Source organism: Rhinolophus sinicus, chromosome 1 (assembly GCF_057876585.1).
Source record: "Rhinolophus sinicus isolate RSI-liver-muscle chromosome 1, RSI-T2T, whole genome shotgun sequence".
Lineage (NCBI taxonomy): Eukaryota > Metazoa > Chordata > Mammalia > Chiroptera > Rhinolophidae > Rhinolophus > Rhinolophus sinicus.
Genome location: NC_142501.1, coordinates 115,769,486 through 115,788,728, shown reverse-complemented (window position 1 = coordinate 115,788,728; position 19,243 = coordinate 115,769,486). Strand labels below are relative to the sequence as shown.

The 19,243-nt window shown below is 42.2% G+C and overlaps 1 protein-coding gene across 8 annotated transcripts in view; it reads left to right on the top strand.

The window, feature by feature from the left end:
• BEND7 (BEN domain containing 7) overlaps positions 1-18,341 on the top strand; it is an 81,480-nt gene extending 63,139 nt beyond the window's left edge. For 2 of the 8 annotated variants that reach the window (XM_088788988.1, XM_074324764.2), the window contains exons 7-9: positions 3,546-3,665; positions 11,482-11,532; positions 15,979-18,341. In XM_088788988.1, the coding sequence (XP_088645114.1) occupies positions 3,546-3,665; positions 11,482-11,532; positions 15,979-16,040 (233 nt within the window). In that variant the 3' untranslated portion in view covers positions 16,041-18,341. Of the gene's footprint in view, positions 1-3,545; positions 3,666-11,478; positions 11,533-13,227 lie in introns of all 8 variants that reach the window. The other 6 variants (XM_088788987.1, XM_074324763.2, XM_074324768.2 and 3 more) reach the window with 5 other exon arrangements.
• Positions 18,342-19,243: the final 902 nt, after the last annotated feature.

Here is a 19,243-nt window from a genome sequence, read left to right as displayed (position 1 = left end):
GACCACTGCCTTCTAATGGGTGCTCATTGAGACACCTGCATTTCACGATCTAAGAAAAGAGGGGTTGCTATGGAAATTCATTATGTAAATAATATTACAAGGAGAGGGATGTTTACCGGCTAAGATGGTGTATTCAGTCGTTTCTGTAGTACACATTTTCATATAAACAAATAGGGTGCTAAGTGCAGGAATTTTTTTCTATTCATTAAAACAGGATTTTGAGAACGTTTTGGCAATCCTCTGATGAATAAATGCCATTTGGGCATTTGAATGTAATAAAACCTGTTTCCTTAACTACATGCTGTTAACTAAGACTTCTGTCTAATTCAGGTAGGCCTTTCTCTCCCAATTAGTCTACATTTGTGAACTGTGGTATTGGCTTCCCTTGGAAACAAAAGTAGAAAATACGTTTGTTTTCTCATCAAACGTTTGAGTTCTTACTATCAGTACAAGGCACTGTCACAGGTGCTCTGAGGGACACAAAATAAATGAAGACCCTGAGGTGTCTAGATTCAAAAGCACAGTCAGCCCACGGGTGTCGTTTCCTCTACACAGCTCCCGAGTGGAGACTGCTTACTCACTCAGCCCACATATCGTGTATTGGGCAGTGGTGGCTCTTTTCCCTGATCCTCAATTCTGCTCCCTAACCATCACTCCTGCTCGACTTATTTGGGGCTGGGATGGGTTCTTTCCACTAAGGCGCTTATCACAGCCACATGTCTTCCTCCCACCCCCATGGCCCACTGTCATCTTTGTAACATCACCATCCACGTGAAAGATCCATCTGACCACGGCCACACAGGTCCGGACTCCACCCACAGTGACATTCACCTCCACTGCGTTTCAGTCCATCCCAACCACACCTTAGCGTTCTCTCCAGAACTGCTCCTGTGGCACCACTGACACTCCAGCATTATACTCCCAATTGTTTTCCCGCCATGGCACCACCTTGCCAACCCTGTTGACATTTCCATCCCTTGGTCTAGATTTTTTTCCTAGTTGGGGAGCCTTTTTCTGGCTTCCCAGATTTGGGCAGGAAGGGAGAGTAAAGAAAGTTGAGGCAATTTATTCCAGGTGGCAGCTGCACCAACATCGTCAAGAGTTTTGTACCCCTGTCCTTCTGCCAAAACTGTCCCGCAGAATCCTAACCCAAGACGAGCCGTACCACTCAGTGTCTGTACTCCTATGGAGGAGCCGCAAGGAGCCAGGGAGAAAACAGCCCGCCCCTACAGACAGTTGGCACCACCACAGTTTTGCTCGGCATCCTCCCATCCTCCGTTTCCTGTTCTTCTCAGAGGCAATTCCAGACTTTGCCCGCACTCTCCATTCCCCTCACCATGGAGTTCAGTGAGGTCTCCGGAATGATGATTCTAACCTATGACCGCTTCTCAACCTGCACCAGTCTTCCTTCCTCTGGATTGAGAGGAAGAACTTTCCCGCTGTTCGAGGGCAGCCCCTCCATTTGTATCCCGACCTATCACCTCACAGTTCCTCTGGGATGGTTCCTTTGACAGTACCCTTCTTTTTTCCTGGATCCGTCTGCTCCTGCAGCTCAGCCTGTAAACATGCTCGGGTGTCGAGTCCCTCAGCCCACCTCCCCTTCCGGCCCTTCTTCTCTTCCTTCTCCCACTGAACTCGGGTGTGTCATCCCCACCATTCCCTGGATGATCTCCCTTCCTGGCCCTTTGGCACTTGGACTGTAGGTCCCTCTTTATCAGCACCCCTTGTTTTCCTTCACGAGCCCCCCCCCCCATGTCTCCTGACTATAGCCCACCCTGGGCTCCCTCGTGGGCTCCTGTGCTTTCATCTCCTTTCAATGACGGGAGTTCTCTCCAGCTCTGTGCTTGTGCCCAGTGCTCTGTTCACGCAGTATGTTCTCCTCCATCAACATTTTTTCTCTTGTTTTAATTGCTACATACATGTTGATGTCTCTCAAATTGTAGGCTTCTGTACGGAAATGCCTGCTAGCCATCTCTGCAGGGGTGCTCCAAAGACACCCCAAACTCGGCATGTCCCACACCAAGCCGAATACATCTTTCCCCTCACAAACCTTCCCTTCTCTATTTACCAGGTCATGTGATTCACCAGAAATGCCCATGCTGGATATTCCTCTGGTCCAGCTTCACTAACATGGCCCTAACTCAGACAATTGCAGTAGCTTCCTAGAAAGAATCCTTCTCCCCTTCTCCCTGAGATCCATCCTCCCCATTGGGGCCATGTGTCTCTTCTTGCACAACTGCACTTGTATTTGGAATTTTTCCCCCTTTGTTCACATTATTTCCTTAGGATAAATTTCTGTGAGTAAGATTCCCAATATAAGGCTATAACAGTTTTATGCCTTTCATTATATATTACCATCGTTATTTCCCCCCAAAAAAGGGTTTTGCTAGTTTATATACCACATCCCCACAATTGTATCACTATTAAGTATTCACTTTTTAACATTGCTTTTCTAATTTAGTAGGTATAAAGTATGCTTTGCAATTTGGAGGCTTAGGTGAACATTTTTCCTCATGTTTTTTTTTTTGCTAAATACATTTTGTCCATTATCTATAGAGATTTTGAAGTTGCTCTTTTATTTGAATGAGCTCTTTTACATGGTGGTACATATTAAACCTTTTCAGTCAGATTAGTGTGATCAGCTCTTCTCATTCTAATGAAATGTTTATTTTTCATTCAGTAGAAATTTTACAGTTTTATATAGTTGAATCTGTCAATATTTTCCTTTGTCATTTCTTTTTAAAAAGAAGCCTTTAAAACACTAAAATCACCAATACTGGGAAAGCAGTGTGATGTTGACTGCATACTTGGTCTTGACCTTACGAAGAGCAAGCTGAAAAGATCGTGTTGGAAAGTGCTCAGGAATGGTGTGCGAAGCAGACATGTCAACACCAGCGCCTGTGTGTGCAGTCACACACTGTGTGGCTTTAGTAACACAATTGTCTGGCCTCCCTTTTGTCCTGTCATGTGACTCTCCGTAGTTTCTTTTGTGCTTAATCGGTAGCTCTTTTCCAAGGAACCAATACAATATGCAAGACGTTGACGCAAAGTAGAAATGGAATTTTCATTAAGACACAACTGCATCCTATTTATTCTGAGTACTGATTGAGTTAGTAGGAATCACTATGAGAACATCTTTTTGCATAATTTTGCATTAGATTTTGAATTAACAACAAAAAAGTGAAATATTTTAATACATTTGCTGAATTTTGTCATGGGGCCAGCGGGCCCACAGGAAGCATTTTCTTCTCTGCCGATAAGTCTCCTACACATGACCGTGGAGCAAGTAGAAAAGGCACTTTCCACTTTCCATAAAAACTACTAAATATTTATAGCTGGTTTCATTTTGAAATCAGTACATTTTATGTAGCCCTGCCAAGCTCCACCTTCACCAAAGGAATGTAATACGGACAGGAAAGCTATCTACGGCAGAACTGATGTCTTTTAGCAATATACTTGTTTTTTCTTCTTGGCATATACTGCTATTTCAGATCTGCCTATTTTATTTGTTAAAGCATATAACAATATTTCATATTTTCTTTCAGTCTTCACAGAAAAGTACTGTACTGCTAATCATGTGGATAAACTCCCTGGCCCAAGAGACTGGGTACAGATTCTACAGGATCAAATTAAACTGGCCAGAAGAAGGTTAAAAAGAGGCTCAGGTACGAATAAACTGCAATAAAATAATTGCAGAAGCCTTTTATTGAATTCTCAGACATTGCAAACTATAGTGCTTTGCTCTAGGGTGTCCCGTTGTCTCTTGTCTTTAGAAGGAGACGTGTTATGTAATGTTCTATGGTGTTGTACTTTAAAGTCTTATTCAAATGAATTTTGAAATTCACCCAAAAATTAGAAAGTAAAAAATTATGTCAGGCCATTTACCTTTAATAGTATAAAGGAAAAAGATTGCTAATCTCATCTGTGGGCTTACGTGTCTTATGTATGAAACTGGGTCTCTAATTTGTGAATTGTGTCTATTGCCTATTGATTTTGCTTGTTTGGATCTGTGTGCCTTTTTAAAAAGTACTAGTTGCTAAACGTAGTACTAAATAGTAAGCATCCTACCAGAAACACCACATGAAATAGAAAGAGATTTTAAGTCAAATATTTATTTATTTTAAATATATATATTTTATGTATGTGTATTTTAACTTTTATAATTTGGGCTTGGTGATTCTGGAATTATCTTCCAGGAAAAAAATAAATTCTAGTTGAATTATGACCATTCAGTCATTTCAAGTCTCAATTTCCCCAAAGTGACAGTGGGCCAATTTACCAATGAAGAATCCCTTTGAAGTCAGCTTTCTGCCTTTGTATGAGAATAATCATCTCTAGGAGGTCACAGACCTCTAGATATTATTATTTTTTTAATCCTGATCAAACATCAGGATGCTGGGCCTGCTCAGAGCCTTCTGTGCTTCTGTGGTTAGAGTGTGAGAGTTTGGGAGACAGACCATAGATGCTGAAATGTTACAGGTTTGGATGTCATGAGGGTCCATGAGAACAAATGCGTGAGACTGTGTCACTAACAGATCCCTTTCTGTGAGCTCCCAGGGCATAGTGGTCACCATGCCTGTGGAGGAGCACAGCTGACGGCCTCAGGGAGAGATGCGGGCACAGGCTGGGATGCCCTTGATGTGACAACAAGACACACGGGCATGGAGGGACCAAGTGGTTTTTCAGTATGAAAAGCCTTTCAGCTCTTTTGTCTAAAAGTCTCTATCAGTACTCTAAAATAGTCAGCCATGGGGTCATCTCTGGAGGCTTAAGCTCCACCTGCGCGTCCTCTGACCGACCTTTGATGGAGCTATATAAGGAATTTACAAAGCTCCACATCCCAAGGTCATGTCCGAAAGAAAATATTCAGCTGTAGCTGATTTTTTTATTAAAAATCTTCCCTTCATCTCTTTTAATCTTTTGCTTCCTTTCATACTTAATTGATGCTGTTTTTATAAAGAGCAACAGACTAGTTATATTTCTAATTGCTAAAAAATGTATTATTGCCTTAGGTAATAAGTCATAGTGGAGTCAGAAGACCTGGTTTTCAAGTCTCACGTCTGCTCTTTACCAGCTCTGGGCCTTGGGCATGTTACCCCATCTTTCTAACCCTCAGTGTCCCTATCATGAAGCGGACGGAAAAATAAAGCCGGGCTCAGCGTTTTGTGAGGCTCCAGGCATACACTGTACAAGAATGTCTTTATAAACGAAGCCAGTATTTCCTCTCTGAAAATGTCCATGTCGTTCACAGCAGTGCTTGGCAGGTGGAGGTGGCTGAGAAAGTCATAAAACTCCGTGGGCCCCTGGTGTCCTAGGTCAGGGGACCAAGCAGCCTGCTGTGCCTGGCCAGATGGCTTTCCCGCTCTTGTCCCCACGTACTTAGTAATAATGCCCAGTTCACGCTCAACAGCTTTCAAGCTTGGGTAATACGTGATCTGGCCGTCTTCCTCCTAGATCTCTCAGCTTTCACCACCTTCTTCTCCTTCATCTACAAATCATCGCAAATAAACACAGCATGCTATCGTGGAAAGAACAAGTCTGAATTCCTAGCTCTGATCTGTCACTTACAGATCCCTGGGACTTCGGACAAATTAATCAACCTCTCTCAGCCTCAAATTCTCTGTTTATACAAACAGGCTAACAGCCTCCTTGGGAGTTTTCAGAGTTAGAATTAGACAATGTAACTAATGCCACTAATGCAGAGTTGACACATAATGATGCTCAAAAAATATTCACGACCTTATCCTCCTTCCCTTTGCCAACCAAAAGCAAAACAACTCCTTTATGCCTGCCATTTCTTAAAACCACTGCCATCTTTCTCCTAACGTTGTTGGTCAAATTCCTTCCAAAGGGTTGCATCCCCTGTGGGCTCCCCCATCCCAGTTCACTAGAATCCAGCGCACTTTCCCTCTGACCTCACTTCTTGATGTGCGCGCTTGCTGGTCCCAATGACCGGATTCCACTTTCTGTTTATATTAACAGTCCGACTTGACCTCCATGTGGATTTTTACTCTGTTGAGTCTCATCCTTCTGGAAACTCTCTTCCCTTGGGCTCTATGACTTCATTCTCTGGCAATGCTTTGGTCTCCACTGCCTCACTCTTCCAGCTGTCTCTTAAACCCAGCATTCCCAAGTTCCCACCCTTGCTACTGTTCTTTCCAGATCCTCCCTCCTGACTTGAAATGTCCCCTCATCAATGGCTCCCTGGTGAGCAGCCGGACATAGCCATGACCTGAGACCCTAGACTTCGTTTTCTGTGCCTCTGCTAATGAAATGCAGTCATGCCCACCACCACTGAGCACTTCTGCTAGCTTCCTGTCAGCTCAAAGTCAAGTCCCTTCTACACTCCCACCCCCAGCAGGGCAAGCAAGGGCCTCTGCTGGGAGCCGCACCCCCTTGCCAGCCTCACCTCTGGCCACAGGCCTCGTGCCTCCTCGGGCCACCCCAGACCCTCCCCATTCTGCAGTATGCTGGGTTCTCGCACTCATGCTTTCTCTCTGCCTGGAAAACAATGCTTCCTCCTGTCACAGCGTCCCCAAAGTTCCTTTCTCCCGGAGCCCTCATTGATGGCTTCTGCCACTGGAATAGTCACCCACCTGTTTGCTCCACTGACCATGAGATCCTCAGGAGCAGAGACTGCATCTGAGTCATGTTTCTATCCCAAGTGTCTAGAGCAATGTGTGGCACAGCATGGAAACAACGAAGGAACCAACGAATCAATCAAAGGAAAAGCAGGGACAATAGTCCACAACTAAGAGGTCTTATTGTTTAGCTCATCTAGGTCATGTGAGATCCCAGAGAATATGCCATCCATTTGTTCCTTGAGGTTCAAATACTGATCCCAGGACCATGGGGCAGCAATGTCCCTGAGCTCTGTCCTCAGAGAACGAGGTCCTCAGGGCTCCCGGGACGCATGTGGCAGCTCACGTGGCTGTCCCACAGTGCCTGTCCTTTCTCCTCCTAAAGCCCTTTTTCTTGTTTCCTTCTCTGTCCCGGGCCCATCTTCTTAGTCCCCTTCCCAGTTTCCTCTCTTCTCCCTTCCTCCTGGGGAGGTTCAGAGTCTTGTATCATGGCGCCTGACCTCACACAGGGTATGTGAACCGAGGAAGACTCACTCCTCCCAGTGGGGTCTCTTAGCCCCTTCTTGTGCTAAACATCTCCTGCCTCAAGCCCTAAGTTACCTCACAAAGGCCCTTTTTTATTACTTCAGCCCCTTTAGATTTCAGTCTCCAAGAAAGGGTTGGGGTGGAAAAAACATTGTATTTTACAGTTGAACGACAGGTGTTATCAAACACAATTGCCCAGTTGGTTTACACAGCAAGCATCTGCTTATTGAGCCTGGAAGCCCACGTAGTCTCCTTGCTAGTATTAAGTTGGTCTCGTGTTGCCTAAATCCTACCTTGCCAATCTGCCTGTTTGGATATGTAAGAACTTCCATTTGCCTATTGATTTGCAGGGGCAAACTGTTGACCCCACCTCCCCCCTGCCACCACCCCCAAGAAAAAGATGATAAATATTCAGGTTTGAGAGAGATCCAGAATTTGTCAGAGTGAGGAGACCTACGTTTAATACTCAGCCCAAAGGAAAGGCAAAGGGCCAGTGTAGCCCAAGAACCAGCCACACAGCCACCCTTTGGTTCTCCACACACTGGTCCCAACTGTGCCACCAGCTTCTAGCCTGAGGTAGGCTAGCAAATTCCTCCACTCAGAATCCATAGACGCTGGCCCAGTCCCTTCCTTCTCCACAGTGGGGGGGGGGGGGAGGGTGTGGACGTAATTGGAAAATGTGAGAAATACCGGAGTTCCTTGCCACGTGAGGGGAAAGCACGATGAGCCCAGAATGCTGATGTTACTAACTTAGGCGCTGCAGACACAACCCAGAGAAAGGAGGAGAGGACTTTGTGTTAATAGAACACGTGCCTCGAGCTGCAGAGATGGTTACGAGTCCCAAAAGGACATGAAAAGTTGAAGTTTGAAGAGTAACCTTTAAAGACGCAAGGCAAAAAGTGGGAGAAGACTGTTGAGTATCTACTGAGCGTACTGCAGAGCAGGCCCCTCTCAGGGACACAGCAAGAGCTTTCCTGGCAACGGGCCACGTGACGGAAATAGGAAGTTCGGTTTAAATTTTGATTCCCCATACAATGTATTTTATACATGAATGCACCCTTTTTTTTTTTTTCTATTTCAGATGCTGAGACCAATTTTTATGAGTTCTGGTCTCTATTCCCATTCTCGTTCCCCCCCAGAAAACACACATGCACACAATGGGGACTTTCCTGCACATTCCTGCCTCTCCCGCAAACAGACTGGCCAGCAAACACATTCCTCAACCCTCTCAGTATTTGTACTGGTCATTCACATGACACCTGCTCATTTGCACACACGCGTGCCTGTCTCTACAGAATGGGACCCAAGCCACACTGTTCCCCACCCCTTCCCTCCTGCTGGGAGCCTCTCACACGCTCAGGACATTGTCTGCCCTGTTCCATAGCTATCACCGTACTTGATTTTGTCCATTTTCTCTTTGACCACTGGGTTTAGGTTATCTGCCTCCATTTTGGGGGTTGGCACCTTGGCACTTCTCTGCCTCGCTAGCGGATTCTTTTAGCATCTGAGAAAGAGGAAGGTTCCTACAGGACCAAACCAACACCGACATATAGTTCAAACCAGACCAGGATGACAGCACATCAGCAGTGACCTACTAACAGGTTTTGTCTCCCAATTTTGTCCTCTCCTCTTACACTTCATTCTCCTCAAGGGCCACAAAAGTGGGACCCCAACAAATGGAAACTAGAGCCACTTGCATTTCCATTGTTGTGCTGATAAGAACTGAGAAGCCTCTCAATACCTCTTGCTCTCCTGCTTTTGGTCTTGATTATTTTCAGTCTAAATGATAGATAGTACAGTGTCTCACAGACATTCCACAACTCCGGCCTTATTTATCATGTTTGTCTCAATTCCTGGAATTAGGTACAGACTCCACCTGGGCAAGCTAATCAACTCACGGGTTAAGAAAGCCCATGCTGCCTCTAGAACAAGGAAGAGCCCCACGCAGCTCTGAAAGGCTGTTATGTGAATCCAAATAGAAATTCATCTGAGGCTCTCATCACGTGTAATAATTTTTTTTTCTGTAACTGGAATGAGTCCTTTCCTGGTCTGGATTTTTATCATTTTCATTAGATTATTTCCTCAGAGCTGAAATCGCAATTTTGTGTGTGCGTTAGCTCTCAGAGTAAAGCTGTCATTGCTATTAAATTTTTATTGGACTTGCTCAATCTTTCCCAAATTCCACAACTTCACTGTCACCACGGAAGAAAGACTGTGAGCTTATTGTTACAGGCAGATGTTACAATTAAATTTAAGTAACCCAGTCATGTTCTTCATCCCTGACACGGAGCCCTGTTGTATTTAGCTAGCATATACATATGTATATATGTATATATATTTATTTACATACATATGTATATTTATTATTATATGTGTGTGTGTATATATATATATATATATATATTTTTTTTTTTTTTTTTGGTTGTATATGTTCTGTTCTCACTAAAGCACATAATTGCATAGCCTGTTTTTTAAGCCAGGATAACTGAATTACAAAGGGAAGAACAACTTAGGCCCAGAATCAATTTTTGGTATAACTAAATGAAAAGCAATTATACATGTAAAGTGGAGAAAGTTACTGAAGTATAAAATGAACTAGAACTTGGAGGTTTAAAAATTAGCTCATAATGATACATGTGATAGATGTTTGGACTATTAATAGCAAAGAGATTAAGAGCCCAGACACTAACCTGATTCAAATTCTTGGCAGTGTCACTTACTGGCTCTATTGCCTTAGGTACATTTCTTAACCTCTCTATTTCTCAGTTTCCTCATTTGTTAAAATGGGCATAATAACAAACAGACCTACCTTATGGGGTTTTCTAAGGGTTAGATGACACAGTGCATGTAAAATGCTCAGTAAACAGTAAGCATTTAGTAAATGGTAGTGGCTAGCATTGCTATTATTATTATTAGTGAGGAATTTTTTAAATCCTATACAATGAAAAGAAATACCATGTAGTTCATCTACCTATTTAAATTTACTCAAACCAATTGAAAGAAAATAATGTCTTCTAAATATGTTTGTTATTTTTTAAATATATAGAGTAATTTAAAAAAACCGAAGAACAAAATTTGAAATACCTATAAACCTTTCATCCAGAGAGAAACACTGTTAACATTTTAGTATGTCCTGTATTCCATCTATAAGCCTATTTACAAAATTTGGTTCTTACCATTTTTCTTATTGTTTGGCTTGAATGTTTTTGTTATTAAACATTCATCTACAATATCATTTTTAGTGGTTCCTCCGCTTCTCCAACCAAAATTGGTCATGACAATTCTGTCTTTTCTCAGTGTTTTCTCTTTGTGGTGGGTTGAGCAGGTCAGCAGACAGTGTGTCTTTCACTGATGTCAGTGTAGCAATCGGAGGACAAGATGTAAGAGTGTGGACTAGAGTGGAAACCTTTGAGCCCTGATTGTGTTTAAAGCAGTAGCAATAAAAACAAGAGCACCCTGTTAGTTTGCTTCCCACCAACTTAGCAATCCATTGTGATGCAAATGGAAGCCCTCATTTGACTGGCCTTTGCTGCACACGTGCAGAGACCAGAAGGTGGCTACGGGAAGGGCAGGAAACTTCCCACGGGGCCACTAGCCCTGGGACGTAGGAGCACCGCCAAAATTATCCAAATTGCAGTAATGAAATGTCTGACCGTCCACAGCGTGCAGGGGAGAGTGACAAGCCCATCAGTTCTCAGGAGACATATGGGCACCTTCTTTTTATGTATTTAGTGGAAGGTTTTCTGTGACTGAAGGATCTATCTTTTGGGAGACTTTTAAGGAGACTGAAACAGATCAGAGATGAACAAAAGTTTGCTTGCATTTTAAAGATAGACATGACGAATCTTCTGAAGGAACGCTTATTCCTTCTGATTTTCTTTATGATTTAATTGAAGACAACTTAGACTGGCAGCTCTAGAATCTGGATTTCCAGTCACTTCCAAAGAAAGATTCTTTCTCAAGATTTCCTAAGCCTGCCCCACAGGAATGGTTCTGGGGACGACAAGCAAAATTCTACCATAGCAATTCACTGACCTCTGTGCCATCCATGATACTTAAACCACTCATCCCAAATTCTGGGTGGATATTTAAGCCTATGTAAATAAGAGAAAATGAACTGAAATAATCAATGATGGATAGAATAAGGTTCATACGGTAAATAATTTTTACTACAGGAAACTTTATATCATATTAAAAAATATTTTAAAATATTAGTACTAAAACGTGTAATGTGAACCGACTGCAGCTGAAAAGGGAAAAGAAAGGTGAAAACTATCATGTGTACTGGAGTTTTTAAACTGTATGACTGCAGTCAGTAAAATGGATATGTTCCCTGAAATTAATGAGATTTGTGTTTTATGTTTGTAACCAGCAGAGGTAGCTGACGGTGATGAAAGACTGGACGGCATTTCTCTACCACCAACAGGTAAAAACACATTTACATTTTCATCACCCACTGGAAAATACAGCACATGGAAATATTTGCACTGAAAATGTTTTTAACATAAGAGATACAGATGCTTGAGCAAAATGGCTTCTGTGACAGACTTAGACTCTAGTAATCAAAGATCCTCAGTGCCCTGTCGTCAGAGGTATTTTTCACATTGAATGTGAAAAGCTACATTTTTCTCCCACTCTTGTTTCATATTCTTCAAAACTTCAGAACAACAAGTCCTAAGTACTTAGTATCGCAATATTGTGCCTCAGAAAACCTTAGGACATTAAAAAATATTTTCAGAGGAAATGACATTTCTCTTTAGAACGGGGATCACCAATTTTATGATAAAATTCATGTCCAGTCTGTCCTTTCCCACCTTTCCCGGAAAGGGCTTTGAGAGGCAGTCATTGCTTTTCACAGACTGGGTACCCAGGGAGGACTGTTTTAACTGAGTGACTCAGGAAGCCAAGCCATCTAGCATGGGGGGCACATTGCTAATGTTCTAATCAGATTGGCCGAATGCAGCATTTCAGTGAAGCATCTGCCACAATATTAAGCCAGAGAGACTCTGAATTCACATATTTGACTCTCAAGTGACACTTCTGACCCTGGCCTCCTGCCTCTGCCTGGGTTCACACCTGAGAGCCTGAGGGACAGGTGTCTGATCAGTGAGCCATGTGGCCAGCAATTGAATCCCTCCATTCGCCTCAGGACTCTTTATTGACTGCCCCCAGTCAATACCTGAAGAGAATACCTGAAAATTATCTGCCCACAAAAGCCAGATGCGCCCCCAAAACCCTCAAGTAAAAAAGCTCAACTCAGTGTTTTCTCTAGATTTGGGCTGGTAAGTTTTAAATGCAGTTCAGCAAACATGAATGGAGTAGCTAGTCTGTGTAGGCACTCTCCTAGCTCATGTGTTCACTGATGGCATGTACTCTGTGACAGCACCCCACGCAGTGAACACAGGTGCAGGACAGACGTATGTTACTGAACTTCAGAGCAACGAGAAAGCTCAACCATGTAAATGATAAAGTGCTTTCTGTCACTGAGTAACCAAGCAACAGATCGAAGGATAAATGAAATGAGCTGCACAGTGCAAAAAGGGCCTGCTTATATCAAGTTCTTACTGTATACAGTCATTATGTAAAAGGGGGTTCTCTTCTTGTTTGCCAGTGTTTCCACACTTATGAATCAAGAGAATTGAAATGCATGATCTCTATTGTTCCTTCCCATTCTGTCATCCTAGTATCAGGACCACTCATATTAGCCGTGTTCTTATCACCCCTGGCCCACTCCCAGTGGAAGCATGAGCTACAACAAGTAATGAACTTGTGCACTTCGGGAGGCCCTTTGGGGGAATACCACGCTGCTCTGGTCGGGCTTTCCAGGTTTCCTCCCCTCTTTCCCGTTGCCCCAGGGCAATTGCACTGCCGGTCTTCGCTGTCATCTGACACAGTGGGCTTTTAAAAATCATTACTTGAGAAATTATTACGGTTTGTTCCCCTTTGCATTTTCCTGTCTGAAGATGAAGGCAAAGAGATGTTTCAGATGAGAACATTGAACACGGGGGTGGTAAAACCACCTCACGGAACTGAAAAGAGTTTCAAGGAATCTGAGGTAGAAGGAACGTTAGAGATCATCTAGTCCCATTCCTTCTTTTTATCCAGTCCTTTTATTTTACAGGTAAAAAAGCCTGAGGCCCAGAAACACTAAATGACTTTCTCAAGGTCTCACAGCTGGTTGGTGCCTGGCCAGAGCGCAGGCCTCTCGACTTCCAGCCAGTACATCGCATAGCTTTCTTATACCAAAGCCAAAGCCAGCTTTTCTCTGCATGTTTCTTAAAGATCCTAAGAGTTTTGATGGATGCACTAATCCCTGTAGGATTCCATTTCAGTGTCTCCCAGTCTCCACAATTAGAATGTCCATAGTAAGTCCCCCTGAAATCCACTGAGGCTTAAAACTCCTGGAATTCTTTCTCAAATCTTGCCCAAGCCTGTGAGGTCATGACAAAGAAAAGGAGTAAGAACCCCTGCAGGTCTTTTCACTAGACTATTGATAGATATTTGATCAAATTCCTAAACAACATGAAAAATAATATAGTTCATCATTTAGAAAAGGGGAAAAGAAGTCACAGATTAGTGCCCACATTTTGCACTACTGAAATAACCCTGATTAGACTAGCCTGTCTCTTGATTGCCACGGAAGTGACACCCCAGTTTGGTGGCTTCTCTGAATACAAGGCGACTACTAATCCCTCCTTCCTCATGTGCACCCCAAGGAGACTGTCCGAGAGGTGAATCCCACCTTTCTTGCACAAGGAGCTTCATTCTGGGATTTGAGACTCACTTATCGTGTTTGTCTGAGCTGGCAACAGTTGATCCTTTTAAAAGACTTTCCAATGCCTTTATTAGCTTTGCAAAGTCTTTTTTTCCTTCCAAATTTGCGTGTATTGAGGAGGGTGGGGAAAGATATAAATCCTTAGTGTTTCTGTGAACCAGAATCAACCAGGTCAGGGCAGTCAAATTACATTTGTTTCAATCCATTACATTTATGCAAATTTCTATGAAGTGCGATCAGACAAAACGGTGAATGTTTAAATAAAAACAAAATTTATTATAGTAAAAGACACCTTGCTATTAGTCTTCCTTAAAATTCTTCCCCTCTCTTCGAACACATATATCCCATCATTCTTGCCACTTTCTGAGGCAGTTCTGGAAGTCCTCTTTCGTGTCTTTAGTTGCGTTGTTGTGGCTGCCTCGATGTCTCGAATCATTTTGACTTTGGGGAAAAACCAGAAGTAGCATGGTGCCAGATCCATTGAATAAGGTGGATGATGACACACCATAATGTTTTCTTTGACAGAAATTGCCATATACCAGAAGTGATGTGTGACACGGAGCGTTGTCATGATGGAGGATGAAGTACAGCACACTTTAAAACACACCTTCTCTCAACCGTAGCTCACACCCGACCGACTGCACCGGACAAGTTGAAACTTGTCACACACTGTTACTAAGGCTCGACAGGCCACTTCCCATTATTGAAAATACCCGCCTTTCTGTTGGATGACACTTGGCAGCAGCATTCACCGTATGTTTTGATCACAACGAAAGGCTCCGTGTCACATATCACTTCTGGTATGGCAACTTCTGTCAAATAAAAACATTACAGTGTGTCCTCATCCACCTTCTTCACCGGATCTGGCACCGTGAGACTTCTGGCTCTTCCCCAAAGTCAAAATGACCATGAAAGGTAAACGTTTTGAATCGATTCAGGATATCAAGGCAGCCATGACAGCACAACTAAAGACACTCATGAAAGAGGACTTCCAGAACTGCCTTGGAAAGTGGCAAGAACAATGGGATAAGTGTATTCAAAGTGAGGGGGAGTATTTTGAAGGAGATTCAAGGGCAATGTGTCTTTTACTGTAATTTTTTTTTTTAAATTTAAACATTAACCGTATTTTTTGATCAGGCATTGTATATGTCTAGTTTTAACAAAAATGGATACAGATTTTATGGTGAAAAACCTATTTTAATTTATTTTTCCTCAACCTTGTCAGTGAACATTTTTTAGCAGCTCCCAGATATCCGCACTGTGTTAGGTCCTGGTGAACAAATGCCCGCCCTCAGCGAGTCCCCAGACCAGTGTGAGAGGCAGAGGCCATGACACACTGCAGTGCAGGTGTGGAGAGAGTGCTCTGATAACCACAAAAAGCCACCCAGGATTTGGGAACAATCTGTGGTGGGATAAGAAAAGAGTATAGAGAAAATAAAATCGTAACGGTGCTTTCTAAAATTTAATAAGGAGGCTTCTGAATTTGAAATAGAGTACTGCAGAGCTCATCTGGGCTTAGCAGTTTTTGTCATAAATTAGCATTTTTTATATACTTCTTAAAAATTAAGAAACTAAAATATAAGGAAAATTTAAATTAATTTTACCACCCAGAGACTACCATTATTGGGTGTCTTTTCCCCAGACTTTTCTCTATATTTATTTGATTTACACAGTGGAGATCAAATACATAAAATTCTGTTTCCTGAGTTTTGTTTTTTAACCTAACAAGCATTTTCCATTTTATTACAAATTTTCATACACATTATCTTAATAGTTGCATGATTTTCAGTTTTACAGGTAAATCATATTTTTATCTAGTCATTTTCTATTGGATAACATATGGACATACTCTAATAATAGCATACATTCATGGGCTTTCTTGTAAAAATAACATTACAAATGTCTAATAGCTGAAATTGCTCATTTACCACAACTAAAGCCTTGGCTAAACATTAGTGATTTAAGTATTAAACACGGACACCTCACCAACAATGTTCTTCATTTACCCAAAATATCTACCTCTAGCCATGTCATAAAAAAGTGTGCAACTCTCCTTTAGAGAAGTGGTTCCCCTTCATTTTCTTGTCTCTATTATAGGTAATATATTTGACACCAGGAGAGAAAACACGGAAGACACAGAGCCAGATTTCACTGCCTAGACTTCCATTTAGTGACACTGTTCATTAGCATATGTACCTCTTCCGTGTGAAATTTCCTCAAAGACCCACGTTAGCATTTCAGGTCACTGCAAAGTGTGAGTGTTCTGTGAGGTTCACCCATCCTGTTTGCATCGTTTTCATATACTATCTTTGTATTCTGTGATAATCAAGCCTCTAATTTGGTATAAGATTTTTTACAATCATTTTTATAGTTGATTTCTCACCCTTTAAGTCCAACATCTGATCCAATTGGTTCATTGCCCATTAAAAAGAAGCAGCTCTCTCTTCCCTTTTTCTTTTTTTAAAAAAATATAACCTCAATGTGAATATTTGGAGTTTTGAAGCATATTTGTTTTAACTTAAATTGTTTAGACACAACGTAAAGGAGACTGGCTCTTACTAATAGTGAGGGAGGAGTTGTGAACGCCAAGCTAGTTGGCCCTTCATCAGCTTAAAGGATGAAAAAGATGTTTTGGGAGACAGGATAATTCTGAGTTATTAGATAAAATAATTTGTGACATTAATCCCCCCCCAAAAAATAACTATTTGTAACTGAATAGGTGCAATACATATATGATCTCTTAGGAGAAAAAAACCTTTCACGTAGGTTGTGTCCACACAGTAACAAAAAGCTCATAAAAAGGTGAGAAACTGAAAAAAAAAAAAAAAAAAAGGGAAACTCCAAGTAACCTGTTATCTACAGGATACCTAACAACTATTTTAACAGATGGTTTTAACTGAGTGAGTGGTTCAGTGTTTCGGCATTGTGTGGCAACCAGCCACAAATGTATTTAATTAATATTATGTATTTTACTTTGTTCTTGTACACTTTACACTCCACTTTATATAAAACCGATGAATTAAAATCTGGATTCATTTTAAAGATATATCATGCCATGTGGGTATTTGTTTTACAGAAACATTTCTCCAATAAGTTGGTAAATTTAAAATGGCATTTTATTTAGAAACATCGCATTTATACCTCATTTATTGCATAAAGCAAATTACCTTGAATCTTTGGCACTTGACCCAAAGGCCAAAATTTGGCTTGAAAGACATTTGAACTAGAAACAGCAAACCCCAGGGAGTAGAAAAGAAGAAAAGCTGTGCTGCTGTTTAACGCATTTCCCTAGCACTTACTTCAAGTCATACAGTGTTAGAACCCAGAGTTGTTGTAGCTGTCCCTTAGTCCCACCCCCTCGTTTTGCAGGTGTGGCAGCTGAGGGGTGAGGAGTGAGGTTGCCCAGGACGAGGTAATCCATCAGGATGGGCCCGGGCGGGCCTAGCACCTAAATGCCTTTCTCCCCTGTCCAAGGTACTTGTGCCATATCACACTGAACAGCTAAGCCTGAGCTCGGAGGGGAGCTCTGCGATGAATCAGTTTTCCACTGGAGGCCAGCTCATCAACCGAAGATTACAGGAGGCATCCCTGTTAGGTGACAAAGCTGGTTCCATCCAACTGCTAGACAGCTACATCTCGTATACTCGTATGTGAGTGTGTTTGTCTCCTTTTTGAAGCTAGCAGGAAGGTTTAGCGCAATTGTTTCCATCACTCCCTTAGTTAGCCTTTTACATTTGAGGCCAGCGAGTAACCCCTCCTCTGAAACCACTTCCTCTGCTCATCAAATATTTGAAGTGCTGTGAACCAGGGCTTTTGTTTTTCTGCAGCATATGTTTTAAAACTTGTCTGCTGCCTCTCAGCAGGAAACATTTCTCAAGGGAATTGAAAAGATTAATTAGTGACCTTTCAACTCTATTAAAATAAGATGACTATGTCGCTAATAAAGGTAGAAACATTCACCTTACAACTGTGGCCTCTGTTAAATATACACCACGAATCTTCAAAGTACTTCCTTCCAAGACTGGGCAACAACTTGAAGTTTTCACCACTTTAGTGGGGGTGGGGGTTGTTCAACTCACACGTATGTGCAATGGATCCCCCAGTTGGAAATACATATCATAAAAGTGCAAGAGTGAAATCATATTTTGTAAATTAAAATTGTATTTGTGTTTACTTACTGTGACTACTGTTCAGACTTTATTCAGAAATCCTTTTTATAGGCTTTCTTAGCAAAAACAAAAAAAAGAATATTCCATATCTATGAATAATGTCTCAATCTTCTGTATATATGTTTTATTAATATGTAAATATTTAGATTTTTTAAAAATTACTATGTTCTTTAAAAAGATTCAACGCAAGGCTAGTTGTGAAAATGGTGTATAACATTGTGTTGTGTTACCAACCCCCAAGATGCTCCTGATGTCCGTTCTGGAAGAATACAATAAATTACTTTAATTGAACGTGCCTATTTCGTGCCTGTGTTTGTCCTCCTGTGTTTATGAAGAGGAGTCAATGCTGGACATTAATTAAAACGTATTTATTATTACTCTGCTGATCTTACACAGGAATTTCTATCTCCTCAGGAAGTAAATTTAAAAAAACAAAAAACAAACTAGATTGCTACCAGAAAGGGCGTCTTCAGAGGTAGAAAGTCACAGGCTCTGCCTGGTAGTCAGATCAATGTCTGTAGGAAGTCCCCCAGTAACACTTAAGCATTAAGCACTGATATACTTGAAGCCTAATTTTAAATGAATTAGGTAGCTTTATAATCTTCACTTACAAGGTTAAGCCCTGCTTCTATGGAAACAACACATCAGAAGGACAAATCAATCTTCTTTAATGCCAAGTGCCTGTAAAATCATAATCGCTTTACTCTCCCCTCTGACCACAGGAGGGCGCTACTCCTCATTGGGTACTTGCCCCCATTCCACAGGCCTTCCCAGCCCCCCAGCCAAGAGCGCCGCCCCCAGATTGTCCACTCTGTCAGCGCTTCTCTTCAGGGTCTGGTTTTGGGGCCCTCATTTCAGTAGGCTCTCGGCTACTCCGCAGCTGTGAGGAGAGGTGGCGTAGGGTGGTGGGGAGTAGAAGCTCCATAAGAAAGCAGCTGGCTTGCAGAAGTAGAAAATCTAAACTACAGGCAGTCTTTCCAGTACCCACACCTCTGGGAAGCTGGGAGCCTGGCACCAGCCTGCCCTCCTGCCACAATGCTCCCCAGGCTTCATGTGGCCCTGTGTGCCATGCTATTATTTGTAAGGGGGCCTATGTCACGTTAGTTGACCCAAAGCCCTTGGGATGCCCTTGCTCCCACACGCTGGCTAAGATCTGTGCTTTATGTCACCTGGCTGACAGCCCTAAAGGGCTT